The 27,746-nt window shown below is 43.5% G+C and overlaps 1 protein-coding gene across 4 annotated transcripts; it reads left to right on the forward strand.

Moving 5' to 3' along the window:
• The first annotated feature begins 9,030 nt into the window (after positions 1-9,030).
• On the forward strand, positions 9,031-27,433 carry PSEN2 (presenilin 2). Of its 4 annotated transcripts, none has more exons than XM_080341697.1 (11): positions 9,031-9,097; positions 14,507-14,703; positions 15,370-15,599; positions 16,594-16,735; positions 17,603-17,670; positions 18,468-18,688; positions 19,506-19,604; positions 21,408-21,485; positions 23,107-23,226; positions 23,540-23,658; positions 25,100-27,433. In XM_080341697.1, the coding sequence occupies exons 2-11, from the start codon at positions 14,560-14,562 to the stop codon at positions 25,253-25,255; spliced, it is 1,377 nt and encodes a 458-aa protein (XP_080197823.1). In that variant the 5' UTR covers positions 9,031-9,097; positions 14,507-14,559; the 3' UTR covers positions 25,256-27,433. The 4 variants fall into 4 exon arrangements, with proteins under 4 accessions (XP_080197823.1, XP_080197826.1, XP_080197824.1 ...); XM_080341700.1 differs by having other exon boundaries at positions 15,373-15,599; XM_080341698.1 differs by lacking the exon at positions 9,031-9,097 and adding an exon at positions 9,190-9,273.
• Positions 27,434-27,746: the final 313 nt, after the last annotated feature.

Below are 27,746 nucleotides of genomic sequence, written 5' to 3' on the forward strand. Positions count from 1 at the left end.
GAGGCCCAAAGTGTCTCATATTCAGCATTTGAAATGAGTACACGCAAAATGTTGGTCTCTTATCTGCTACTCTTGCTCATACAGAAAGTCATCACCATTATTGTTTCCTTTTCTAAAATACAGTGAAGGCATCTTTCTTCTTATTAAATAATATACCTGATTTTGACATTACTTACCACAGCTTTTGTATTCGCATTTGAATACAAGCTGTAAGTCATCCACAAATAACAAGGAGGTATCTGTGGAGTTGCATTTGCTTTTTCCTGACATTTGCATGGGTAGGGAAGATGAGGAAACTGCATCTTCCCTACATGTCATGAAGAACTGTAAATTTTTCTTTTGGATATGGGTATTGCAGCTCTTCTGACAGCACTACACCCACCCTCTGTCTTGCCGAGTTTCATGCTGCCTTCAGTGACAGCACAGATGCTGGAATTGAACCGCTTGGTGACTGTCAGGCAATGTGTCCACAGAGCGGTGGCATTCTTTTACCAAGGGTTTCAAGCATAGAAAAGCTCCTGACCGAACCAAGCAGAAACCAAGCTAACTGCCTGCCCCAGGTCTGGATTGTCACAGGGCTGCTTTGCATATGTGCAGTGTCAAGGAATTCAGACTGCATCCCTGAGCACCGATCCAAATGCTGGTGCAATGCCTCTCTTTGCTCAGGTGCTTGCATTGGCTCTATTACAGTGCACTGTCTTTTCCCTTCCTCCTATTTCTATTTTTCCAAATATCCAGATCCTCATGTGGATTTAGGAAAAAGCAAGTAGACCTCCGCAGATACCACAGATACTTTGGATAACCTGTAGCTTGTATTACAATGAATGTTTGTGATTTTTATTTACTTGCAACATCCTCTCTGTAATTCTCTGTTGAGTAATAACTTTCTGCCAGGCTAACTTCACCTTGACCACATCAGCGCTACATGATGTTCTCTTCCACTTCTCTCTCCTTGACTATTGTATATCGTTATGTGAGCTGTTAAATAGCTGCTGTACTTCAACACAGCATGACTGAAATGATGTTCAGGCTGTGGGAGATAAATACAGGCAGACTCAAATGGATACGAGTTTACGTGCCACCAACAGTCAACTCGGGCCATCTATGAGAGTTGCAGTATGACTGTGTTTCGTGAAGACAGTTTTTGACCAAGGATGAGTGTCACCCGTAAAGCCTGCGAAGTTTTGCTGCTCTGGAAACACATATTACTGTTATGTGAAAACATCTGTGAGATGCATGGGAAAACCAAGGTGATTTGGGTGAAATGTGGCAAAGGAATGGAAAAAGGCAAGCTTAACTGTACTGATGAAAAATTACAGATGAGGAGTATGATTCATTAGCAAAGTGCAAGACCTTACATAATTTAAAAACAATTAACTTCTTGAGTTCTTGAAGCAATTGATGTCTGTCAGATGTGGAAGGGAGACGGGAAATTATAAAGAACATGAGAAAGTACTAGTTACTGTTATTCCCTTAATTTGAGATCTATGCTTGAGCAACCATGATACATAAAAGAAATATCTTTTTTTTTTCTTCAACTTACTTACAGTTTCATTATACAAGAAGAAAAATAAAGCCTGAAGGTTTTGAAAAGCCACAGTGGTTTAACTGCAGACTTGACTTAAACCTGCTTTGTTTGATCTGTAGAAAATCTCTGTATGAACTCTCTTATTTATCTTAACATATAATAAACTCTTCGGTTACTGCCTGATTGAAAATCAAACTGGCCTGAACCAGTTTAACTAAATTGGTTCAAAACCTAATTTAAGGCTTGATTAAATGGTGTTAACACAAAGTTAAATAAACTAAATGCCAGTAAAGGCTATTTTAGGAATGGCCACTCATGCTGAAGGGGAAGGAGTTTAAGAAAAACTTATTTAATTTACTTTAAAAGTTAGTAAGATAAACTATTCTAAGTGCTCCTGTGCAGAGAAGCTTGCAGAAATATGACAATGGATTCTTTGGAAGACTGCTGCTTAATGTGAGTACGAGTGAAGTTCAGAAACAGAAAGTGATAAAACCTTGCTTTAAAAACAAAACAAAACAAAAATCAAAATAGGATGCTTTCACCCTTACCACTTCGGAAAGTGAAAAATATATTTTTGCCTACTTTGACTCAGTTTTCTGGCCATTGCTGTTACAGTTGCAGCTCCAAGAATAGGAACAGTGGTCGTGATACAACCGCGCCAGCAGAGACAAGCTGAGCTGAATCCGAGTGCCTGATCAGTGTTGTGGAATCCAGCAAACAACGTGGCTTTGAAACAATTGCTCTGGTGGTGTCAGGAGCTTTGCAACACAAGCCATTGCCCAAATAAATTCTCCACAGAGGGCCATAGGAGCACCTAATGTATTTTGCAGGAATCTGATTACAATAGAATCCACTCAAAAGAGTATCACACAGTGTAACTGAGCTGAGACTGCAGGTGTATCTCTGTCAAACAGTGAATCCAGGCGCCACGATGTCCACGCATAGAAGGCCTCTGCCCTCTAGTGTATACAGCGAGACTTTATTTTATAGGTTGTGGAGGAGGGAACCTCCTTGAAATGTAAATAGTGAAGAATTTATTTGAATATTAAACAATGTGGTATTTTTGGATTTCAGCACAGCCTTTGATACCGTCTCTCACAGTATCCTCCTGGACAAGATGTCCAGCACACAGCTGGGTAAACACACAATGCAGTGGGTGAGCAATTGACTCACAGGCTGGGCTCAAAGGGTTCTAGTAAATAGGGTTATGTCGGCCTGGTGACCAGTCACTAGTGGGGTTCCGCAGGGATCCATCTTAGGGCTAGCACTCTTCAATGTCTTTATAAATTACTTAGACTCAGGAATTGAGGGGTTGCTTAGTAAGTTTGCCAATGACACAAAACTGGGGGCAGCTGTTGACACTCACGGGGGCAAAGAGGCCCTACAGAGGGATCTGAACAAATTGGAGAACGGGGCAATCACCAACCGCATGAAGTTCAACAAGGGCAAGTGCTGGATTTTGCACCTGTGACGTGGCAACCCTGGCTGTACATACAGACTGGGGGACGAGAGGCTGGAAAGCAGCTCTGTGGAGAAGGATCTGGGGGTTCTGGTCAACGGCAAGTTGAACATGAGCCAACAGTGTCCCTGGCAGCCAAGAGGGCAACTGTGTCCTGGGTGCATCCAGCACAGCATGGCCAGCCGGGCAGGGAGGTGATTGTCCCACTCTGCTCTGCACGGGTGTGGCCTCACCTGGAGCACTGGGTGCAGTTCTGGGTGACACAGGATAAAAAGGATAAAAAGCTACTGGAGAGTGTCCAGGAGAGGGCTACAAAGTTGGTGAAGGGTTTGGAGGGGAAGCTGTATGAGTGGCTATAGTCACTGGGTTTGTTCAGCTTGGAGGAGACATCATCATGGCTACAGCTTCCTCACAAGGGGAGGAGGAAGGGCAGGTGCCAAACTTTTCTCTTTAGTGACCTAATGACAGAACCTAAGGAAATGTCAGGAAGATGTGCCAGGGGAGGTTCAGGTTGGACATTAGGAAAAGGTTCTTCACCCAGAGGGTGCTGGAGCACTGGAACAGGCTCCCCAGGGAGGTGTCACAGCCCCAAGCCTGACAGTGTTCAAAAAGAGACTGGACAACGCCCTCAGACACATGATGTGAACTGTGGGGTTGTCATATGCCAGGATAGGAGTTGGACTTGATGATCCTTGTGGGTCCCTTCCAACTCAGAACATTCTATGATTCTAATGAATAACTGAAATTCTTTACCCATGTCCTACCTATGAGGACTACCAGCAGAGGGCCCAAATAAATGACAGAGGTCGTAGTTACAGGGAACATCTTGTTTTGTCTCTCGTGTGCATTTATAAAAGATGTTAGGCACCTATTTCCCTTTTTCCCAGGATTGACCTCATTTCAGTTAAAGTAATTAATGATTTATCATTTACTTCAGGCAGAGCAGATCAGTGTTAACTCACAGTTTTCCAAGTCACGTGAACAGGTCTGCTGATTATCTGGGATTGTCTGAAGGATTTGTCTCAAGATCTGGAAAGCCAAAGAGATACCAACAACCTCAAAGGCATAATACAGCTTTTCAGGCAGGTGCATTTGTCTCCTAAAGACACGTTTGATTCTTTAGCAAAACTGTACAAAACATGTCATAAGGAGGAAGAAGAAACTGAACACAGTGGTCCAGAGGGCACCATGGCAGCAGCAGCTCTCCTCCTTCTCCCAGGCTGGCACAGGGCACTCCCGTTGGAGCAGTCCTGCTCTGGCCTGATGGGCCTGCAAAGGACCTGTGCCTAAAAGCAAGACTTTGGGGTCATTGCATTGATTTGGATGCATCACTGATTGCCTTATGGTTGCACGCTTAACCAGATTTAATTTCTGCTCCCATCCCACCACCATGCGCTTATCTGTTTGATTTGGGTCTTGTGTTTAGCTCATTTCTACATACATTAGAAAGCAGTCATCTGCACAACAGCTGTGATGCTATAGACCCTGTAATGAATGGACCATGAGATGATATGAAATCTATGCAACACCATGGGAGACGTACTGAATGAACATTCACAGCAGAGCTGGTTGGTATCACCTTACAATGGAGATGTGCTTCCAAGAGTCACATCAGTAGTCTGCAGTTTTGATCCTTATTTTGACTCTGTTTTAGATAGAAGGATATGCCACGCTCCTCAGTGCTGGAGCAGAAGTCTGAACTGTCTGGTTGCATCTGAGGTTTCATGGATACATCAATGTGGGATCACTCTTAAAATGAACACATAAGTGTGACACCAATATATGCTACCCATCCATAGGTGGTACTCAATCATGAGCCCTGGCTGCATCCTAAGTAATCTCACAAATGAGCAAATCTCCTTCAATTATGAGAAAAGGTGTTTACTTTGGTATTGAGTAATTACCTTTCTTTGAGGGACTGCAGATTTACAGATTGCAAAAAACTGAACAAGAATGTTGGGAACCCTAAACCCTATTCTAGCATAAAACCTCAGCTATGTTGGGCCTGACCCTATTCTTATCTTCTGTGTAAGCATAAGAAGTTTTCATATTATTTTGACAGGTGGTGGTGTGTCTGTTTCCATTTGAAAGCCAAGGGAGCATCTCAGTGTTTGAATTTGTGTCAGTAGCCCTATTTCCGGGTATTATTTATACCTCCTGAAATAAAACAGCCACGTTTCCTTGGATATATTTGGAAGATTGTAACAGTTTATGACCAAAATCTCCCTGAGATTTCCTACTGCAAATGTCCAAGTACTAAAATGAAGGACATTAGGGCAATCCCACAGAATGTACCTGTAACAACTACCAGCCTGGTAACAATTGTTTCTGGTGAGAAACACTCATGTCCCCAAAAGCTGCAATGTGGTTTGTCACATGGTTTTCCTACGAACCAGCATACATTACATTATCTCTGAGAGATCCTTCAAGGAAATGACTTCACAGATCTGTTTAAAGAGAAAAAAAGAAGGCAGAAATATTTTTGATGGCCAAAGGAATACAGTGCGAGGCTTTGATCAAAATGTCTTTTAATGTGCTCTCAGGTCAAATGCTTCTCATGTGATGCAGCTATGAAAAAAATATTTGTGAAGGGACATTCTGACTGAAAGCTGTGTGGTAGTAACTCTCAAGGAAGGAGGTACTGAAACAACTCTTTGTCTTCCTATTACCCACTTTAGGGTACAGAGTGGAACATCCAGAGTTAAGATGGATTTTTGCCTCTGAAAACTACAAAGGACGCAAGCAGAATACCAATTCTCAGAAAGACAGCTGGGTTTCACATACCCATAGCCCCAGTGCCACCAGTTCTTGTGCTTTCATGAAGGTTGCAGTACATGTAATTTTTCCTTAAACACTTTTTTAGGTTGCACAAGACCTATATCTCTTTGCACTTGTCCAACAGCATGAGAGCAAAAAGGAAGATTCAGTGTGAATGTGGGAAGCAAGAAGGAATTAATTTGTCTCTAAATTTCAGACCAGAGACCTGAATAGACACCTGTGTAGTTCTATGTTAATGTAATCTTCTCCCAGAGCCCTTCATACTCAAGAGCAGTATTTCTAAGAGAGAAAAAAAGCTGCAAGTTTAGCTTCTAAAGGTGCTGAGAAAAGTCTACTGGGCTTGTAAAACCAGTTCCCGTCCCTTCAGCCCCTAGAAGGAGACAAAGCCCACCCAGCAGTTAAGGAAGAAGGCTTTTAATACAGATGGGACAAGGCCTGACTCATCTCTTTTGTCTTGCAGCCTGAAGATGAGCATGGTTTTCAGTCAACCTTTAAGTGGTATTTACAGCCTCTAAAATCCACACGGCCATGCTGAATGGGTTATCTGTCAGCTGCTGTTGAACCAGAGAGATCTTGTTTAGTAAGAGGCTGCCCAGCTCTGGTGAACATGCCTTGATTTCAGGAGGCTTGGGATTGCAAGGAAGTTTCAGCTTTCATTTGAAAAGGAAATGGAGAACAAACCACTTATCTCTTTGATATTTGAGGGAAAAAATTAGCAAAATAGGTGTTAACAATTCAAATGTCCTAAGAGATTAAAAAAGCAGAAAGCAAATGAAAACCACTCAGTATTATTATTTAAAATGTAATGATTTGGAGGAAAAGGGGAACGTGCATCAGAATTCTGAGGTATGTGGCCTTGGTAATAGAACCAAATTGCTTCCAAGTCCTATGCATCCACCAAGACAAAGGTAAAAACAGATATGATGCTGACTGGAACTAGCCAGAGGAAGGGCAGTGAAATGAACCTAGAATTTGGAAAAACAGTGTAAAAAGGGAAAACGAAGAGTGGACAAGAAAAAGCATTAACTACCAAAGACTGCTGTGCCCATTATATGGTAGAAACAGAGGGAGGTGAGGGAGAAAAGAATAAGGGAGACACTGACAGGTGTTAGTGAAAAATGAAGAAAATTCATCTGTAAAAAAAAAAATTCGCTCCTAACTCAAATCACTCCGTATGGATGAAATCTGCACACAGCCCTGGGGACTTTAATGGGCCTAAGAACAACTTACCTGTTATTGCATAGATTTATGGCAGGCCAGGGTGTTCACTGGAACATGCCTGTTGCCGGCTCCGTGAGAACTCTGGGCAGGCTCAGAGGGACTGGCAGACTGCCAGCGAGGTGAAGAGCCGTGCAGTTCAGACTGTCAATGCTTTGGGTTTGAAGATGTATAATGTTTTAAAACAGATACATATTTTTACCGTTATCCCAAATCTGTGTCAGATACATAAGCTCTACATAAACTAAAGGGGTATGAAACTACTCTCGGTTGTGGAAAACCTAAGTGCAACCAAAATTGATCCTTCTCCTAATATTAAACAAACTTAACAAGCAGCTGAGCGTACAATGTGCAAAGGATTCAATTAATCAGAGAAATTCCCATTTATAATAAACTCCAGCTGGAACAAGAGTCCAGTGAAAAGAAACTCAACAGCTTAGCACACAAAGGACAGACACAGCCTTTGAGAGAAGCCTGTTACACAGAGCTCTGATGCTCTGCTAGTGATGAACACAGCCAAACACACAGTTTATCTGTTTTCCTAGACTGACTTTACGTTGGCAAAAGACAGCTGGCCATGCTTTGATAGGCAGCTGTCTGGGTCTCTGAAGAATTTTACATGTAACTTACCTCTGTGTGCAAAGTGGCTCAAAATAAAGACTACAGGCATAAGGGAGGTGTATCACTTGTCACCAATATTGCACAGAACATTCAAGGAAAATCATGTGATGGCCAACCTGGATTTGGAATCTGCAGAATATTCCATTTTTTCCAATGATATACAGTGGAGAAATTAACTTATTTTGCCTTGCATCTCCTTCATTGCTGTCTTACCCTTCACTTCTTCTGTACGCAAGACCATCACAGATGGCACAAAGCAACAAGGAAGGTAAATCTTTGCTGCCAATACTCCCTGTGTCTGTGCCCGAGATTTTTCTGAAGCAGCAGCAGAGTTTTTACCATGACTGCAGTTTGTGCCTCTGCCCCCACAGATGATGAGCAAGTGCTACAGAGCTGCAAAAACTTAATTTCACTTGACCGTTGCCTGATAAAGCAATGGGAACAACAGAGGCACGGCAACAGTTTGTGTGCTGACTGAAAAACAGTTTCACTTGTCTACAGAATTCTCGTTTACTGTCTTGCTAGATTCTTTTAATTTTAAACAAAAAGACACCTAGAAAATACAAATTTCCCACACTCGTAGCAAATAATGTGAAAATGTTTGTAATTTTCCTTTATTCATCCTTCTGATCCATAAACTGGGCAGAGGTCGGGCGCAACTCCAAAAGAACCATTCTTCGGCCATCTCCTCTGGTTTCCCTGTTTACTCCTCCACTCTTCTCCCTTACCTTTTTATTTCAGTCAGGATTTGCACACTCTCATAGCCTTCCCATTACTGAAGGACGTAGATAAGCATTTAAATGCCTTAAAAAACGCCGGTGGCTTGGCTAGCTACAGGGTCTGTAAGAACGTAAGTCACAGGTGTAAAGCCAGACATCTTCAAGCAATTAGTCTAAAACTGCCTTTTACCGGCATCCTAAGTGTCCCGCGTCCAGCTGTGAGGCCGCAGCCATTAAGCTCTAGGGGAAGCTGTGGTGTTTTACCAGCTCCCTCCTGTCACCGGGCCCCGCACAGCCCGTCCCGCAGCGCCCAGACACTTAACGGCACCCGGCAGGACGGGCCCGCGGCCGAGCGGAGCCGCCCTTCCCTCGCTGAGGGAGAAGCCCACACCTGACACCGCCGCCCAGCTCCGGGAGCCACGGCTCCTCCCAGGCGCTGCTGCTGCCTGCGGCTGGCCCGCCTGCCCCCGGGGCCCAGTGACCCGCCGCTCACACTCGCCCCACTATGGCGGCGCAGCCACCGCCTCACAGGCCGCCTCACAGGCCGCCTCACCGCCGGAGAGAGGCGGCGACGAGAACCGCCTTCCTATTGGCCCTCCTTCTTCTCACCGTTCTCTCCCATTGGAGAAGAGTGGCCAGTAGGCGGAGACACCCATCGAGCGACACCCGCTGTGGCGAATCGGTGGGCGTGCTCGTTTCCCCCGGCCAGCATTGGGGCCAGAGCGTGCCGGAGCCAATGGGCACGGCGAGGAGCCTGTGCGGAGCCGGGAGCAGGTAAACACCGGCGGCCGCGCAGGGTGTCCCGGCCTGGGCTCCGTCCGTGCCGCTGCCGGGCTGCGGGCTCTGGCTGCCCTCCGCACGGGACGGGGCCTGACCGGCGGGGTCCCGGGGCGCCGCGCTGCTGGAGCCGTGCGAAGCCCTTCCGCTGCACGCTGGGGCCCGGGACGGAGGTGGGGGAGGAAGGAGGTCCGGCAGCCTTGCGGGCGCGTTCCGGTGAAACTTTACATCGAGATATATATATATATATATATATATATACAGACGTATAGCTAGCTAGACATAGATATGCGAATATACAAATATATTTCTATATAGGTGCATATTACGTGTATATATAACATATATTTTGTATGTGTACGTATAGGTAAAACACACGTCTATGTGTCTCTCCTGGGCAGTGGTTCCTGCCTGCAGCCCAGGATTTCATTTGCAAACGCTGCCGGCGATTCCGTGGAACCCCGACTTTTGAGGCTGGGGCAGCTGGGGAGAACGCGTGCATGGGCGCAAGGTCTCCTCTGGCCTCCTGAAAAGTCTCTGGCAGGCAGGATTCTTGGGGTTTTTGTTTTTTTTTTCCTTAGTGCCTGTTGTCTGTCTTTCTGTCTGCCAGCTGCTGTGCATGTGGCCGGGCTGGGTGTGCGCTTGGACAGGCAGGGAAGGTGACCTGGCCCCCGTGTGTACACCTGTGTCCTGCTGGGAGCGGGGACAGCGGGGCTCCATGGCTCCGCATGCCCCTGGCTGGCTGCCCCAGGTGCTCGGGTAGGAGATGGGAACCCAGCCCTGACACAGGTGTCCTTGGGTGTCCCTGGTGTGTCACCTCCAGCCCCTGTTGGTGCAGATGCTCCTGGCAGTGTTAGGACCACTGCAAGCAGCTGCTCCTGTGCGTGGGGTCTGACCCTAGCTTTGAGGTTTCCCTGGTGTAAGTAGGTCTGCAGGGCTGTGGTGCCTTTATGCTGTGATAAGGAGTTGGCTGCTAGAGTATTTGATAAGGAGTTGGCTGCTAGAGTATTTGGGCTTAATGCTGGCAAAATAATCCTTCTGATGCTTTTGGGGGGGTTGGACTTCAGCTCTGCCAGCAAAATAACCCTTTGGGGCTCTGTGTTGTGCCTTTCTTGTGGGACAGAAGAAAGCAGTGCTAGTTCAGCTGTGTTGGTGTGCCCTAAAACGGAGAAAGAGAACTACAAAACTCTACAAATTCCTGTAGTATCTTGTATTTCGTTATTTTTGTGTTTTGGGGCTGAAAGCGAATGGCATTTGCAAATTCCTTTTTGACTGCTGAGATGGTGTGTTCCAAGTCCTCTGTCATTTTAGCAGCATGCACATTTTGGCTTTATTGGCAAGAACCTGGAAGTCTTTTTGGCTCCATCACTTAGAATTTCCTAAAGTTTTTTCCTTGTCTCTGTATTTACCAACAGCAGTGATTGTTACAGCTGAAACTTAGGAGAACATCAGGCTGTCAGTGTCAGCCCAAAGCTTTTTCTTGGTCTAAATATAGAAAAGGAAGACAGATTGTCTTCATCTAATTGCCATCTAAGAGAACAGTATGTATGAGCGGGAATTCTAACTCTTAAGTGGATTATTAAGTATTCTGCCAGCCTATAGCAGCTGTTCTATACTGTATATTTTACTGGTATTATTTGTGATGGATGAAATGCAAAGCAAAGGATTTAGCTTTGTTTGTAGCACAGTGATGTTGCAGCATGAAATTAAAAGGCAAACCAAGGCTAGATCCTAGTGTTAGTGTGAAATGGCCCAGTTTTATAAAAATCCATTAATCTGCTGAGGAAAGAGGTCACTTGCACGAAGGTCATCTGGACATCTGCTCTCCTGTGGCCTTCGTAAGACTGATATAAAGCAGGAGTTGTATTCCCACCTCGGCTGCCCCACTATAAGCATTTACTACTGACCTAGATTTGTCTCCTTTCATTTTTGCTGTACAGTTTTGAGAGTTTGGTCTTTTGGCTCTTACCTTGTATGATTTTTGAATGAGACCTAATGGTTTGAATCCATCCATGGGCGAAGAGAACTTTTCCTGATACCCTGCAAGCCTACTGGGTCAGTTTGATAATGGTCTGACACATTTTTTCCATTTCTTTGTTTACTGTATTTGCTAGACCATGCTTTATAACTTTCTGTGAATATAGACAGAGCTTATGTTTCCTTCCAGCCCAAAAGCTCCTCCTGTTGCTATAGCCAGAAAGGAAGCATGCTCATCTCAGCTCTCTGTGCTTTTATCTTCTGAACTGTCCTTCCCCTTTTCAGCCCAGCCTAGGAAAACACAATCAGTATGCATTGATATATTTGGTGTTGTGCACAAGTAGGAAAGAAGGTTCCTGTGCTTTCTGTTATGGGGTATCCAGTGTCCTTGGGAGGCAGAAATCATCTCTGCAAGGCCCCTTCCTTTAGTTTAAGCAGTGAAATGATATCAGAAGACAGTGTGGCTTTATAACACCTCCATCTTGCTTGCCTGGTGCTGTGTGGCTTCCTCTGTGTTCAGCATGCAAGCACCCAGTGCAGAGGCTTTCTCTTCTTTACCCCTGCTCAGCCCAAAGGCTGATGTACTGGGTACGTGGGCATGAGTGACCAGGCTGGTCCTTCCTCCCCTGAAGGACAGGCTGCTTAAACCAAAGCTCCCTCTGGCAGCCAGCTCAGCCTTGGTGACAGTTCAAAGTGCAGCTCTGATCAGTCAATAGTGGCATTAGACGAACTCCCTGGTGGGCCCACTGTGGGGCATAGAGAGGGGACCAGTGGTCCTGCCTCTGTAAACTGTATGTCAAAGACCCCTGCCTGGCTCAGACCCGCACCGTTGCAGATCTGAGGTGAGGGAGGTCTTGTCTGGGAGCGAGCAGGGGGCTTGCCACCATAGGGCTTGACCCTTCTGGAAGGGGGATGGCCCAGCACTCCCCTTCCCTCCTTGTGGACACTGGGGCTGCTCGCATAGCCAGCCTGGGAGCTGGTCCTGCTGGAACCTGGCTCTGTGACAGCAAAGGAAAACAAGTGCCTGTTGTCTTTTCAAAAGAGCTAGGCAGCTGATGAGCACCTGGTGTTGGCTTCAGAGAGGCTGGGGGTGGTGGGACAAGCCCTTTGGCAGGACCACACTTTTAGGTCAGTTTAAGGCAGCTGCAAGTATAATGTCTGTGGATTTGTTGAAGGTTGGTTGCCACAGGAGCTCCTGTAGAATCCCAGATATGCTGGGGCCTGTTTGTGTCAGACTTCAGTGAAACCAAAGCCTTGTAAACAAGGGACAGTAAAGCTGTGTTCAGGTTCGAGTCTGCTTGCTGACCAGAAGTATTGTCGCATCTTTGCATTTGTCCATATCCATTTTGAAGGAGAATAGCAGAAAATGTCCAGCTTAAAACCAGATGTATTACAACGTGGAATTCTTTTTCCATGTAATCGTGGAGGTTAGTAACTAGCACTGTGTTTTTGCTGTTGGTTTAACTCCTCCAGTGGGCACAACTAGGGTGTTCAAAGTAGGCTAATTGGCTGTTCCCTCTAAATCCTCTGCAGAACTGCTCTGTTCATGCACCAAAAATTGTGTGGCAGTTTCTTGAATACTGGGAGAAAAAGTTCTTTAATATTTTAATTGGTTTGTTAAAACCTAAAATATTAGTGCCAAACTATTAGAGAGTAGATATTTATTTCTCGAGCTATTTAACCCATTGGGTCACAGATCCTGTGGCATGCATAATTTAGCCTGTTCACAGATCCAGAAGTATGTCATGAATGAATGACTTTATGTATCTGACTTCTTTAAATGCCTAAATCCTATAACTGAACCAGAATCTAGGCTCCCAGCTGTAAATTGTGAGCTCTTACATGCCCAGTTGGAAGATTGTGTTAAGTACCCAGAGTGGAGATTTTAGGCTCTGTAAGAAATAAGCACACAGGTGCAGGTGTTAGGAAACTCACGCAGTAAGAACACAGTATTACTGTGAAGCTGACAGGCCCAGCTTGAGGGCTGTCCATGCATTTTCTTCCTGTCACTGTACCACTTTTATCACAAAAAGAGGAACAAAATGATATGAAAAAGCTTGAAGAAAAGGCAGGGGAGGAGCAGTCATCTGAAAAATGTTTAGCTTGAATTGACATTTTAAAATTTCTTGAAGGTGCTAGATGTGTTGAGGAGGTTGTGAAAGAAAGGAGAATCTTTCACTCCTCCCTCTTTCCTTCCTCCAGTAAGAATTTCAGTTTCTTTAGTGAGAATCAAGAATATCTGACAGATCTTTGAAGTACCCACTCTGAGCTCTCAAGCTGGTTGGTGGACAGCACAGTGTACTAGTTGGGCTGCCAATGCATGACTCAGATTGAAGTGACTGTGTCCAAGTCACATGGCTTCTTCTGCTTCCTCTTCTGAGATGGATTTATTTCCTGAGACACACTGACTTGGGTAAAATACTGCAGAGGAGAGGTGTTCTTGTAGATATTACAGCTTTACAGTGCATTAGAGATCTTGTTTTGCTTATGGACAGGTGGCTGAAAATCAGAAGGTGACTGAATTATCCTTATTTACTCCAGTTGCTTTTTTAAGCAGACTTAAATGCTAAAAGGAATTTTCCTATTACCTGCTTTTAGACCTTTCTGAAATCCTGGCTTTAAGGCTATTCTATGGTATCCAGGGCAGTGTACCTTGCTTCTCTGGTGTCTAGGAACAAGAGCTGTTCCTTTCCTTTCTGCATTGTGCTTGCTTTGCTGCACAGAAGTAGGTGGAAAGAGGCCAAATGTTTCTAGCCCCCACTTTTATATTCTGAGTTTTTTGCCCATCCAAGTAGTTTTGCTTTTAATCACAAGGCAACATAAGGAAAAGATAAAAGTAGCTCACCTGAGAAGACAGGTCTTTCCCTTTCTACATAAACCTCTCCCTGTCCATGGGCAAATAGAAGAACTGCTAATAAAATTCATCTGGTTAATAAGCAGTTGTAACAGGGAAGACAGCACGTAATGCCTGGTTAGCGGCCTATTTAAGCCAAGGCTCTGGGTTACTAAGAAACTTCTGCTAACTGCTGATGCTTGCAGGGGTTTTTTGTAAGAGCTGCGCTGTCTTAGCTTTCTAGCAGCCAGCATTTGAGGTGAAGCTTAGTTTGGCCTGTGCAAAACAAAAATTACGCACTGAGAAACCTGCTTTGTGAAAGTCAAGGTGTACTAATGGGAGAGGGAAAATAGAAGCAGAAAAGAAAAAGGATTAAATTGCTTCAGTGCTGCATTTTGCTGTTCTCCCTGATGGCAAAAGTCACAGTGAGTTTAACTGAACGGATTGTCATTCCTAAATCAGCTGTTAGGAGGAGACAGAGTTATATAGTGTGCTGTAGCCTTTCTGTTGAAATTGTGCCTCCTCTTCAGACTTCCAGTTGTTTGCATTGTGATGTTTGCTGTTTCTCTTTCCTCTCGCTCTGCTTGTCCCCGCAGCCTTCAGTAGTGCTTGGTGGTGCCCTTCCCGAGTGCTCCCTAGGACAGCCACGATGATCACATTCATGAACAACTCGGACAGCGAGGAGGAGCCCTGCAATGAGAGAACATCCCTGATGTCTGCAGAGAGCCCTCCAGTCCCCTCCTACCAGGATGGCCTGCAAGCCTCACAGGCAGGGGAAGCGCAGGCACACAGGGTAGGTGTGCGTCCTTCCCGGAGAGTGACGAAATGGGATGTGGTGACAGATGTAATCCTGCTGCCCTTCCATTCCTTCCAGCAGACTGGCTTCTATGACTGGCTTTGGCTAGTGCTGTTACTCTGGTGTCAGTCTCTCTGCCAGCAGCAGCAGTGCCTATTCCTATTTCTTCCACTGTTACTGTTCCCTCCTTTTTATCTCCATCTGTACTCCTCCCTTTTCCTTCCTTTTGGTAAAGAGACAGGCTTTGAATCAGCACCTGATGCATGTATGACTCTTGCAGGATATCCTTTTCAGCCTTCTTGTCTTGCCAGAAACCCTTTGTCTGCTCTGGTCAAATGCAAAGCAGTGGGGTAAAGCAAGAATAGCATTGCTGTGGGAGGAGAAACTGATCAAGCTTATGCCATCTCAGATAATATTTCTTCTATCTCAGTTCTGTGCAGCTTGCCCTTTGTGTGCATGTGTCCATCTGTATATTTGCTCTTGAAGAGGCCCTTAAATATTCATGGCTTTGGTTTAAAAGCTTGATTGCGACCTGTTTGTAATGGAATTTCAAATTGTCGTGTTCATTTGGTATCTTCCAATTAGGAACAAGTTGAAGTATGATGGAATGAAGTTTTGAACACAAAGAAGTGTCTTCATATGCTTGCTAATATTTTTTTTCAGAAGAGGCGAACAGGTAGCAGCCGTAGCCCTAACAATATCGCTGATGGGGAAACGTCTGACTCGGGTGTTCCTGTGAGAGAAGGCATCTTGGAAAATGAAGAGGAGGAACTGACTCTGAAATATGGAGCAAAGCATGTAATCATGCTCTTTGTGCCTGTCACCCTTTGTATGATTGTTGTCGTCGCCACCATAAAGTCAGTGCGCTTCTATACGGAGAAAAACGGGCAGCTGTAAGTGAGGTCTTCAAACCAGCCTCTGAGTACGTGGGCTCCCTAGCTTTACACATACGTTCCACGCACGCGTGTCTGTGTACACAGAGTGCTCCCTTGGCAGGTTGGGAGAACCTTTGCACTGCTGAAGGTGGCCATGTAAACATACAGAGATCTTTCTAAATTATGCTGTGCCTATCTGTGTAAGTCTTTCCATACCTGCATTATACTGCTTTGTTAGCACCACTGTCATTAAGGTGCTCCAAGCAAAGCCTGTGAGCAGCATATAATGAATTTGCTTCATACTGCAGCATAAAAGGCTCAGGCTGAACTCCTGATCTGTTCTCTCACTCGCTTGCGGCAGTCAGGGAATAGCATGTTCATTTGGATGAGTGTTTCATTTCCTGATGGCGTTTCTGGTTCCTAAAGACTCATGGTAAAGATACATAATTCCATCCAGCTCTTGCTGACTGTGCCAGAGAGCACTGTTGTGGCTCTAACTGTCCTTTGCACATCGGGAGGAGAAATAGAGACTCTGGTCTCTTGAATGGAACCAAAAGCAGGACCTGGGGGAGGATGTGAATGCTGATGAGAAGGGATAAAAAAGTCCAAGACTCTCCTACCAAGTGTGGAAAGAAAGGAGCCCCTTTGCAGGACAGCACCTGTGATGTATCCTCATAATTATCATGGAGATGATCCAGAGCATGCAGTAAAAATTCATGGCCTGGAGAGAAGTTACTAAACTTAGATGAAGTCATTTATACTGTTGGTCTTTTTGTTTACAGCTCTGCCAGCCACAGCTTCTCTGTAGAAATGTGCTTTTGATAGAGAGCCCTAATCTTTAGTTGATAACTAACTGAAGCCCAGCCTCTTCAGAGGCTACATCTCATGTTTGCTGTCCTTGGCAGTCATACCTTCCTTTCTTTCCCCCACACACAGAGGTCTGGTTTTATCTTGGAGCAGTTAGTTATAAGATAATATATATACTTTATATGGCTTTTGCTTTATGCTGCAGGATCTACACCCCTTTCACTGAGGATACTCCGTCTGTGGGCCAGCGTCTCTTGAACTCTGTGTTGAACACCATCATAATGATCAGTGTCATCGTTGTAATGACAGTGTTCCTAGTCTTGCTCTATAAATACCGCTGCTACAAGGTAAAGTGTTCATGCCAGAGCTTTTTCTACTATGTGTGGTGAACTTGAGATCAGGTGGGGCTGATGTGTCAGTGAGAAATATGGGCACTGCACTGGCTAGTCCACACCTTAGTCACAGCAAGAATCACAATGTACAGAACCTTTGTCGGTGATGGCAGAGCTATGCCCCTGAATGTGCTTTGCTGTTATTTTGTCCGTAGTGGCAGGCTCTTAAAAACAAGGCCTGCTACTTTGTGTTAGTCAGGTCTGAGTCTTCTCCATCTGATCAAAAAGTCTTGCTGTTTGTACTTATGGACTAAGTTGTACCGTTTACTGCAAGTGCCTTCTCTTAAGTTTCAGACAAGCTCTGTGGAAACTGGTGATGTTCTGCTTGTGGAGGCTCTGGCTGAAGGGGACAAGGCTTGGAGGGAAAGGCACATTCACGTTTTGTGGTGCCCAGGGAGTTTTTATATGTGGTACCAGCCCAGCATTTGAACACTGGCCAGTGCTGCTTTTTAAACTTAGCCCTGAGATGGATTTATTGTACAGCCTTGGGCAAAGCCTTCCTCCTCTCCACCAAGCCAAGAAGCTAGGAGTCAGAATGGATACGCATGGAAATGGAAATAGACTGAAAAAACAAAACAAGCCAACACAAACAAACACCAAGAGATCCAATATAAAACTAAAGGGTTTTGGAGAGCTAGGACCACCTGGCTGTTTCTTCCTCCCTTACCAGTAGTGGGGAGGGCAGCATCTTTGCAAACTGGAGGAGGAGTGCAGAAGAAGGCTGTTGGACAATAGGAAGCTCTGTCAGTAGTGCACGCAGCACTGTGACCTGTGTGAGGGGGAACAGCCCCTTCAATCACTGTCTTTTCTTGCCCTTGATAGTTCATCCATGGCTGGCTGATCCTGTCCTCTTTGATGCTGCTCTTCCTTTTTACCTACATATATCTTGGGTAAGTGGGAATGGTGCAGGTAACCTGGCGGTTCAGGGCTCCTTCACCTCTTCACAGAAAATTCCCAACTTGAACAAGGAAAGGAATGTCTCCCTTTCTACAAATGGAGGTTTAAGAATTCTTAGAATGAGAGAGGTTTTTTTTTTTTAATAAAAATGAAAATAAGGTCTTTAATAGGCAATGACCAATTTTACAGTGCCTAGTCTACAAAAATCACCGCGATGTGATAAACAGGCAGAACCTTGTGGTACGTAGGCCCTGAATTATATGTTGAGAAGCAAGTAGAAAGACAGTTTATGTGCTGAGTTGGTTGTCTGATTTGTCTTCCTCTTTCTCAGACTACATTGCTTCAAGCTCATTCCCTTAGCTCCCAGCTCAGGTAGAACCAAGCTTTTAACTTGCAGGTGATCTTGTTAAAACTTTGCATTATTAACTGTGAGCATCCTGCACCTGGTGGGATGACTCTTAGATGACGTCTTTGCTGCAGATGGTCATGTAGCCGCAGGCCTGTGTTAAGACTTGAAATCCTGCCTGCTCAAACCCTGGGCATTGCTGTTGACCTCAGGACTCTGGCAGCGTGGTGACTGTACATACAGAGCAGGTCCAGCTCCTGCAGAAGGAACAGAGAGCTAAGAGCAGCAATTTGGCCACAAGGCAGGTTCTGTTTTCATGATGGGAGCTGCTCCTGTCCTGCTTTCTCCTGGTGTAGTAGGAGGCTTGCTTGTTTAACTACAGCTAGTGGGATGCTTTGCGTGTCAGTTGCTTTTATTGCTCAGCTAAGTTTTCTTGTATTCTAGTGAAGTATTGAAGACATACAACGTGGCCATGGATTACCCCACTCTAATCTTAGTCATCTGGAATTTTGGAGCTGTTGGAATGATTTGCATCCACTGGAAAGGTCCCTTGCAGCTCCAGCAAGCATATCTCATTATGATCAGTGCTCTGATGGCACTGGTCTTCATTAAATATCTACCTGAATGGTCAGCATGGGTGATTCTAGGTGCAATCTCCATCTATGGTAAGTCTGGGTTGTGACTCCCAAGGTGTGGCTGATGGAGAGGCAATCTCAGGACTGCGTATGCTATTCAAAAAATGACTTCATGGTGCTGACAGCTTTAGAAAGAGGCAGATGGGCGATTAAGTGGAATTCCTGGCTTGTCTCTTGCTAACTTGTTCATGTACTCCTACCATATCTTTTGTAGTGGAACACCAAGTCAGGGAAGTACTGAACCACATGTAACTGCATGGTAGGGGTGGTTGGATTTTTATCAGTAGCAACCTGATAGTCTTGCAGGTTTCGTTTATGGTTATCAGGAGATCATGGATTTTGGAATGAGTTACAAGTTTCAAGAGAACCTGCAGAACGAGGTAGCTGGGAGGTAATGTACAGATTGGTGAGGAGCTCTGGTGGAGGAGGGAGGGTGAGCAAAGAGGAATTGGACCAAAAGCCTTCATTCATGGGAAATACAGAGTCAGTGTACGTAGCGATGGATTGTGGAAGGTAAAAAAAGCACCCCCAGTTAAATTTAACACCTCGATGTAATGCTGCCATCTGCTTTCAAAGAAATATGTAGTATTCTCAAGAGGCTTTTTATAGGATTAGCACAATGAAAACTCATTATTACATTAAGGCTTTGGGATGGTATTTTAAGTGAACATCTTTAGGGACCAGAACAGCCAGAATTATGCAAAGTGGCAGAAACTGCCATTCAGGAAATCATCCAGTTAATATTGATAGATGTAATTTTGAGGGGAGAATAGCTTTTTAAAGATAAAGACTGAAAAATATGCATGATAGTTGGAGATGGCAATGTCTGGCCCTTTTCTCTTTGCAGATCTGATGGCTGTTCTCTGTCCCAAGGGGCCACTGAGAATGCTGGTAGAAACTGCACAGGAAAGAAACGAGCCCATTTTTCCTGCATTAATATATTCCTGTGAGTAAGATTAGAATGTTAATGTTTTTAGCCAGATTAAACTCACAACCTGTTTCTGTGTCAAACCAAAGAGCACTATTTTAGTTACTTCCTTGCCCTAAGATTGGCGCACATTTATGTTCTACAACAGACCATTTGTAGAAGGCCTTGTTTATCGGTTACAATGATGCCAACTTTAATTAGATAAAAGGAGCCCACGTTTACCTTGTGAAGCTGATATGTTCAAAAGTAGACTTATCTTTCTGTGAATACAGTGCAGAACTTGCTGCTTTGTTCTGCAAATCAGAACTTGTGCTACATGGACAGTAGTGTTTGCAAAGTTCTGTGATTAGAAGATGCTCACTCAATACACTTATTTCATGTGCATGTGCTTTACAGACACATTTTAAACATGTGATGAGGTTCCATTTTTCCTGTAGCCCCCTCTTGTGCTGTGCACTGTACAGATGGCAATGTGTAGAATATATTTGTTTTCCTGTTCATTGTGTGGTTGCTCACTTTGTAAAGGGCTCTATTCAAGTATTTCTCTGCAAACAAGATCAGTCATCTCTTCCCTGGCTTCTTGGCTTAACTATGATGGTGCCTGGTGCCTTTATCCACAAAGGTACACATGTGCTTAAGATTCAGATAGTTGGAAGGCAGGCGACTTAACACTCGGGGGACCTGGACTCAAGTGCTTCATGGACCTCAGTGACTTTCTCATTATGTCACTTGTAAGATGGAATGGGTATTTCCAAATATTGGGTGTCAAGCTGAGGATGCCCACAACCTGATTGATATATATATATATTTTTTTTTTTTTTTTTTTTTCCCCAAGCATTTAATGTTATATAAATGCTTTTATATGTTCCAAGCAGAGCTGCTGTTGGCTTAAGCTGACTTCTCTTTTACTGGAGATTATGTTATACTGACCTGAGACAATCTAAATGAAGTCTCTCGCATGTTCTAGTCAACAAACAAGAATTTCTCTAAAAGAGAATGCAATTCAACGAATAATAAATACTGAACAAAAAGTTCTTATGCAGAATGTCAGTTTCTCCACTGGAAGGCCCCATTCTGTGGCTCCCCCTAGATGCAAAAACATCACTTTGGATGAGGTTGTAGTGGAAAAGCAGGCACCGTGTTTGCCTTGGCTTATTTTGTTTAGTTTAGCTTCTATAAAAACAGGAGGACTGATGCACACTTACATAAACAGCTGATTTGAGTTCCCTTCCACTGATTTCAGAATAGTTTGTATTCCTTTTTAATTTAGGGATCCATCTCAAGAACAACCCCCAAATGTCCTTCAGTTGTTCTTGGAAACAAAACAGAAATAGCCAATATTTTGATGGGAAAGAACCAAAACAGGCAGAGAAAAAACTGGCATTCTGACAACTGCAGCATATCCCTTGCTTGTGTGCTTTACCTTTAGCAGAACAGGAGTAAGCTGTGTATGGTAACCTCTGGTTACCTTTTGTACTAGCATCATTTCCTGGGCAATTTTTTGGAGAGTCAAGTAGCCAGGAAGAAAACAAAGTCGATGAGGACCCTCATTCTGCATTTTTGCTTTCTTTATCCTACAGAGATGATTATACTGACTCTTAGCTATTTGTGCTCTGGGACCTTCTTAAAAACTGAATGTATGCACTGCCCTAATTTCCTCTCACCTTGCCTTCTAAGTGCTTAGGGAAACCAACTAAGAGTGAGTGTTACAAAAGCATTTACAGAGGCAAGGGTTTATATTTTTAGGGACAAGTGCTTACTTAGCTCCTCTGAGCTATAGTGACTGATGTTTTATGCAGCTACTTTCTCTCTTTCTTTTAGCTGCTATGATATGGACAGTTGGAATGGCAAAGCCAGACACAGCAGCAAGAAGATCAAGTCAACAGGCGTGGGATGCAGGTTTGCTTGCATGTCACTCTCCTATACAGAGCACTATCCCATGGAAATAATGTGTGTGTTTGAGACTGAAAGTAAATGTAAGCCCTTGAATCCTGACAGATGCATTTTTTTTTTCAGTTTTGTTACATTAGTTGCAGAACTTAGTGATGTTCTGAAATGTGCTTTTAGGACTGGCAGCAAAGATGACCAGACAATGTAGGAAGCTCCAGCATTCAGGCTGCCTTTATTTAAAAAAAAAACAACAAACCAAACAAAAAAAACCCCACAAACAAACAAGTGTTGTCCATGACACATTTTCAGATGTACTGAAGTCGAAGCTGAAAGTGGGCTAGTGGGGGTTTATATTTTTAATAGTTGAGGATGGTAAATAACATTGGCTCATAAATATAATGCTGATGAGCTGATGAACTCAAGTGCATTGCAGTGTGTTGCATTTGGGCCAGTGTCACAGAAGAGACCTGCTTTTACTGAGCTGTACGTGCAATGTGGCTTACTCTGCCAAAGAAAATGAACGTCCTTACATTTACCCTTGGATAAGACTTATGTTTGGGCAGTTATTCAACAGTAGCCGATGTGTTCCAAGTTTACATTCTAGCTGGTCCTGTGGTAATTTTTGTGCTTTTGCTTTTATCTTCTTGAAATGCAAATTTTGAAGGTGATTTAATAACATCTGACTTGTGGTGTTGGGAGGATTTCCCATCTGGTCCTGTTGCACTTCAGAGATGACAGTACCTTTTCATGTTGAAGCAATAAATGTATGCTAGGGCTTGATAACCGAACATGCTGCTTATTTCAGGATAAAGCATTTGACATACTAACAAACGGCAGGGGCACAATCCTGCTTTGAAACTGGGCACAGAGCAGAAGCAAATTACATGCTGAGGCATACAGAATGCCACTGTGGAGCTCCGTCCCACATCACAGTCAGCTCACATCTGCAGCATCTTGTCAGACTGACATGGACTGGAAAGTTTGTATGAGCGCTTTTGAAAAATAGGAACTGCCAGATAGAGTACCAGATCACAGACTGGCTGCTTCCAAAAGCACTACCAAGGGCTCTGTTAGATGTGTTTAACAGGCCAAAAAAAATTAAATCTGTGAACAATGAAATGTGGCCACTAACTGCACATGCACACCCAGCCCCAGTGTCAATGTGATTCAGGGCAGAACTTTTCTCATAAATGGCAGTCCTCTTAGTTATCCATTTTTGTCATATGACCAGTTAGGGAATACCTGAGCACCTCCACCCCAAAGATATAACAATGTGGGGATGCATATGAAGTTCACTTGGTTTTACCTGTCATTCTGGCCTGCACCGGGCAATGCTTAGTTCTGCCTATGTACTCACTTGTTCAAGCCGTTGAACTCCGGGGTAGCTGCCAAAGAAGCTGTGAACATGTCCCCTTCTGCCTTAAAGCCACTAAATGTCTCTGCTTGAACTGGTCACGATGATCATACTTTCAAGAAAAAAAGGGCTTACCCATTCTGGAGAAGCTTCACCGAAGTGTGGATTTCATGTGTTAAACCAAGTTATAAACGTAGCTACCTGTTTTGGTGCTGGTTTTATTTTTATTTGTTTTTAATTTGTCTGCTTTTCTTGGCCTGTTTTTGTGGAACCAAGCTGAGGATGGGAGAGAGAACCACAGGAGCCCTTCACACGCAGACTCTCAGATGTCGGAGAGGAGGAGTCCTGTTCCAACCCGCCCCATCACTTCTTTTGAGGAGCTTGAGGAGGAGGAAAGTAAGAGAGGCTTCATACCTTGTTTTCAGCATAGTCAGAGGCAGTGCCTGATGTTTTTAACACTCTGTTACTCAGTTTGGCCTAATTGCAGTTAATTCAAAGAGTGGTGACTTGTTGAGCAACAATGGTCTTGAGTATGACTCTGTATTACTTCTTGCTTGCTGCTGCAGTATCTGTTCTGGGATTGAGCTTCCAGTGACATCTCTTGACAATTTAAGCAGGAAACTTCACCTGCTTCCCAGGGGACAAGAATTTGTTCGTGAGGAAGCTGAACAGGAGCAGAAGTAACACTTGTTTTTTCCACTTCTCTTAGGGGGTGTGAAGCTGGGCCTTGGAGACTTCATCTTTTACAGTGTGCTTGTTGGGAAAGCAGCTGCTACAGCTAGTGGAGACTGGAATACTACACTGGCCTGCTTTGTAGCCATTCTCATAGTAAGTGAGCGAGCTCTTAAAAACTCCGTTATAGCCTGTTTAGCACAGCAGTGTTGCCAGAACTGAGCACTGCTGCATCTCTGCAGTTAATACACTGAGTGTTCTGGAGAAACCACCAGTGGATTTCCCAGGCCAGTCCTCTGTCCATAAAGACAGGCTCTAAGCAGCCCTGGTAGAAGCTGAATTATATGGGCTGGGAGGGAGGATTCCTTGGAGCAGAGCCAAGTGTGGGGATGGTGGAGGTGAAACAGCCCCAGGGGAAAAAAAAAACAGTTACAGCTGAAGTGTTTGTGTATTTGCTTCAGTGCTGAAGACTGGGGACTTTTGTTAGCCACAAAGTCCCTGTTATGAACTCCACATTGGTTAGCAAGCATAGTTGAAAAGGTTAACCCCCTTTTGCTAAGGAGAAAGGCCTTCATCCTCTTATTTAGCCAATCTTGTTCTTGCGTTTGCAGTGGAAAAAAACAGGAAGGAAAGAGACATATATCCATGGAAATTATCAGTAAAAACAGATGACAATCATACTGTAACTGCTAAAGCACTTGGTTCTGCCAGGCCTAATGACCACACACTGTTCAGCTTTCCCTAGGTAGAAAACAATAACTAGGAATTTGCTGTTTACACCAGCACCCTTAAGGAAACCAGCCAGAAGGTAGAAGAAAATTAATTATCCCATCCTTCTTGGGCCTCTCTTTTGCTACTTAGATCCCAAGGACAGTGAAAGACAGTGACTTTGACTTCTGAAGATCATGGATCAAAAAGCATGAGAACTGGAAATGATCTAACTGAAATGAGTTGTGTTGAGTGTAGCCTTCCATCTCCTAGGTCAGAGCAGTCTATAGGATCACCTGGATTCACATCTTGGGGTCCAGCACAAGGCCTCTTTGCTGAGGGGATGCTCGCTCTTGTCTCTCCATGAGGCCCAATGTCCCATTCTGTTTCTTAACAGTGCTGTTAAAGTTTTTGGAGCCTGGTGTCAGAAGTTTTGTCATCATGGAGGAAGTAAAAAGGGCTCAAATGAGAAGGAATCCATACCTAAATGCAGTTAGCCATACTGTGTACCAAAAATGTACAAAAGGTTTCACAGGATTTAAGTGCTTTTATCTGCTGCATCAGTACTTCCATACAGAATGGTGTAGAACAAAATGTAAAATAATCTCTAAATAAATTAACCTCTCGGGGTCAGCTGTATGTCAGCACTAGCTGTTTATATACCTTTCTTGGCAGAGAGCTGTGCTCAGGATTGCTGAAGAAAATACCTGGCCAACTTGTGTGAAAGGTGAAGGTGTAGACAAATGTACTTGGCGCCACTGGTAGCTCAGACAGGCTTCAATTGCTGTATAGTGTATATAGCTTATTATTTGTATATTTGTTTGTTGATGACGGATACATTTCCTGGCTTCTTACTATATCTTCTTGTGTTTTTTATACTCTCTGGCAGGGTTTATGCTTAACTCTTTTGTTACTGGCTGTTTTTAAGAAAGCACTACCTGCTCTTCCCATCTCCATCACCTTTGGCTTGATCTTCTACTTCTCAACAGACAACCTTGTGCGACCATTCATGGACACTCTGGCCTCCCACCAGCTGTATATTTAGAAGACATGGGAGTTAGAGGATTCTTTTTAAAGCTTTGCTGTGAAGTATGGTACAAATTGGAATAAGTCAAAGTTTTACACTTCGTGCCATATATTCTAAGGAAAACACTAAATCTGTTACATGATATGTACTGAAAATCTAATAGTTACATGTTGAACTGAGATTTTTCACAGGGCTCTTGGACTCCAGTGCAAAGCCTGGCTCACTGCTGATGTCAGAGCATTACTTCTGTGTTATGTCATGTGCACATTGGCTGCTGCGAGCACGGAAACCGTATTGAGCATGGGACACTGGAGAGGTGAAGGGTCTGATCTGTGCTTCCAGAAGCTAAAGTGTTCTAGCCCTGGAACTGCACTCAAGTTTAACCGTACTTTAGAATTACTAACACTTCACAGTTTTGAAGTGTTGTGCAAACATGTGGCGCGAGTAAGTCGTAATTACAAGAAGAGAGCAGTGTGTACACCTGTAGAGAAGTGAGGCTGAGCTGCATAAACTGGCCTCTGTACACGCGACTTCTGTTGAAATTGCCCCAAATGCCTATTTATTCTGACCTTAGACACAGCCATGACAGATCTAGACAGGATGTCAGTGGTGGGACGTTTAAATGTCAGGCTTCTGGTTCTGAGTGCATCCACCACTGCTGCTAACAGCTGATGAAGGTAGGGATGCCTGTTCAGGCGCTTCAGATCCTCAGCGTTGGAAAACATACTTTTTCCTGTGTCCTCCCAGCATTGTATCTTTTTGGAAGTCTTTTTCTGGGTCCGTACTACAATCCTCAAATTACCGCAAGGTGGAAATTACTGCACAACTCCAGTAAATCAGTTGACCTGTACCTTCTTGTGTGTTTTTCTGGTCTCATTTCTGCACATTGTTGTAACTACTGCAAAGGAGGATTTACCTTCCCTTTATGAAGAGGTCCTCTTACCCAGATTGAGACTTGGTTTATTAGTTTTTGGTACTTTTTAAAGATTATTTTTTAATTACAAATTTGAAAATAGCTATTTATTGTCAAAGGGACTTTTTAGAAATACCCTGTAATAATTTGTATCAAAATATGGGAGTGCAAACTTTAATCTTCTGTTACGTTACTTTGTGTAAGGTATCATTAATGCTAGGAATATTTACACACCTTCAAGTGAGTTCATTTAAAAAAAATAAAATAAAAATCACAGTGCTTGTTGCCAATAAAAAATACAGGTCTGACTGAACCTCACTGTTTTATCCACCTTTTAAAATAATCTTATTTCTACTCTGAGGGTTAGTTTTTTTAGAAATAGCTGAGCTCTTTTTTTTCTTTTTATTTCAGTGTCTATTACACAAACAAGCTGTGTTTTCTTTGACAGCTGATCAATGTCAGTGTTTGAAAATGTAACATTATGCAAGGTTTTGTGAATAATTCAATGTCATTGAGAGATGCAGAATTTAATCTGTGAAAATACTTTTTAGGTAAAGCTTTGAACCACGCTTTTTTAAGATAGTCCTTTTTTCAACAGACTTGTACAAGCTAATCTACTTTGATATTTAACAAGGACATCACACTGGTGATCTAAACAAATTTTTATGAGTTGTGTGTGTCTCAGTTTGGACAAGCAAGTCATTTTTGTGCTTTGTTTAGTTTCCTGTCCACATTTCTTACATTTACAATGTTTGGATTTAACAGCTGCAGACTGAGTTTTAATTATTTCTAAAAGGTATTTCCTTTGGAAATGTAAATCACTAGATTTTAAAATCTGCTGATATTTAAGGTTTATGTGAGAGTTGTGTTTGTTTGTTTCTTTTTGTTGTTTAACTAAAACAGTTATGGGGCCAAATGAGAATACAATCACTTGCAAGCATGATGTAGAGAGGATGTGAAATATTTATATGTACTAGAAGAAAAATCCTGCTTGGCTTAACAGGGTTGTAGCATGTTGTTAGAAACAGTTTATTTCTGTGAAAGCAGAGTTGATATTTGAAGGAAACTGGGGAGGTACCTTCAAATTCTGAAGGATAACTACTGGTTTGCTGCAGATTTGTGCTTGCCAGATTGGCCTTCCACTGAGCAATTCTGTGTAACTTATAAAAATTGTAATTTAAAAGGTAACTGAGCAGCAGAATCTGTCAGTGTAACAAAATGTATTGTCCTGGTAAGTGATAGGAGTATATAATCTATATACTGGAGTGGTTTAAATTGTTTAAAAGTTCATATGTATTTACTACAAATATATATATATTCACTGTGTGTGTTTATGTGTGTATATACACACATACACACAAATTTTAAAATGATTCTGAGTGATTTCTCATCGCATTGGACATTTTCACCTGTGCATAAAAGTGAAATTTTGTTCATGATGCTGCACCACATTAACATGGCCTAAGATGTGAAAATGGAGAGGGCAGGATTTACTCTGCTCCCTGGTTGGCCTGTACATGATACTGACCCGGTGTCCTGGCAGCTCGAGTGAGCCAAGCATTTGTCTGTCTGCCACGTTCATTCACTGATTTCAAT

The sequence above is a fragment of the Nesoenas mayeri genome (genome assembly GCF_963082525.1).
Source record: "Nesoenas mayeri genome assembly, chromosome: 3".
Classification (NCBI taxonomy): Eukaryota; Metazoa; Chordata; class Aves; order Columbiformes; family Columbidae; genus Nesoenas; species Nesoenas mayeri.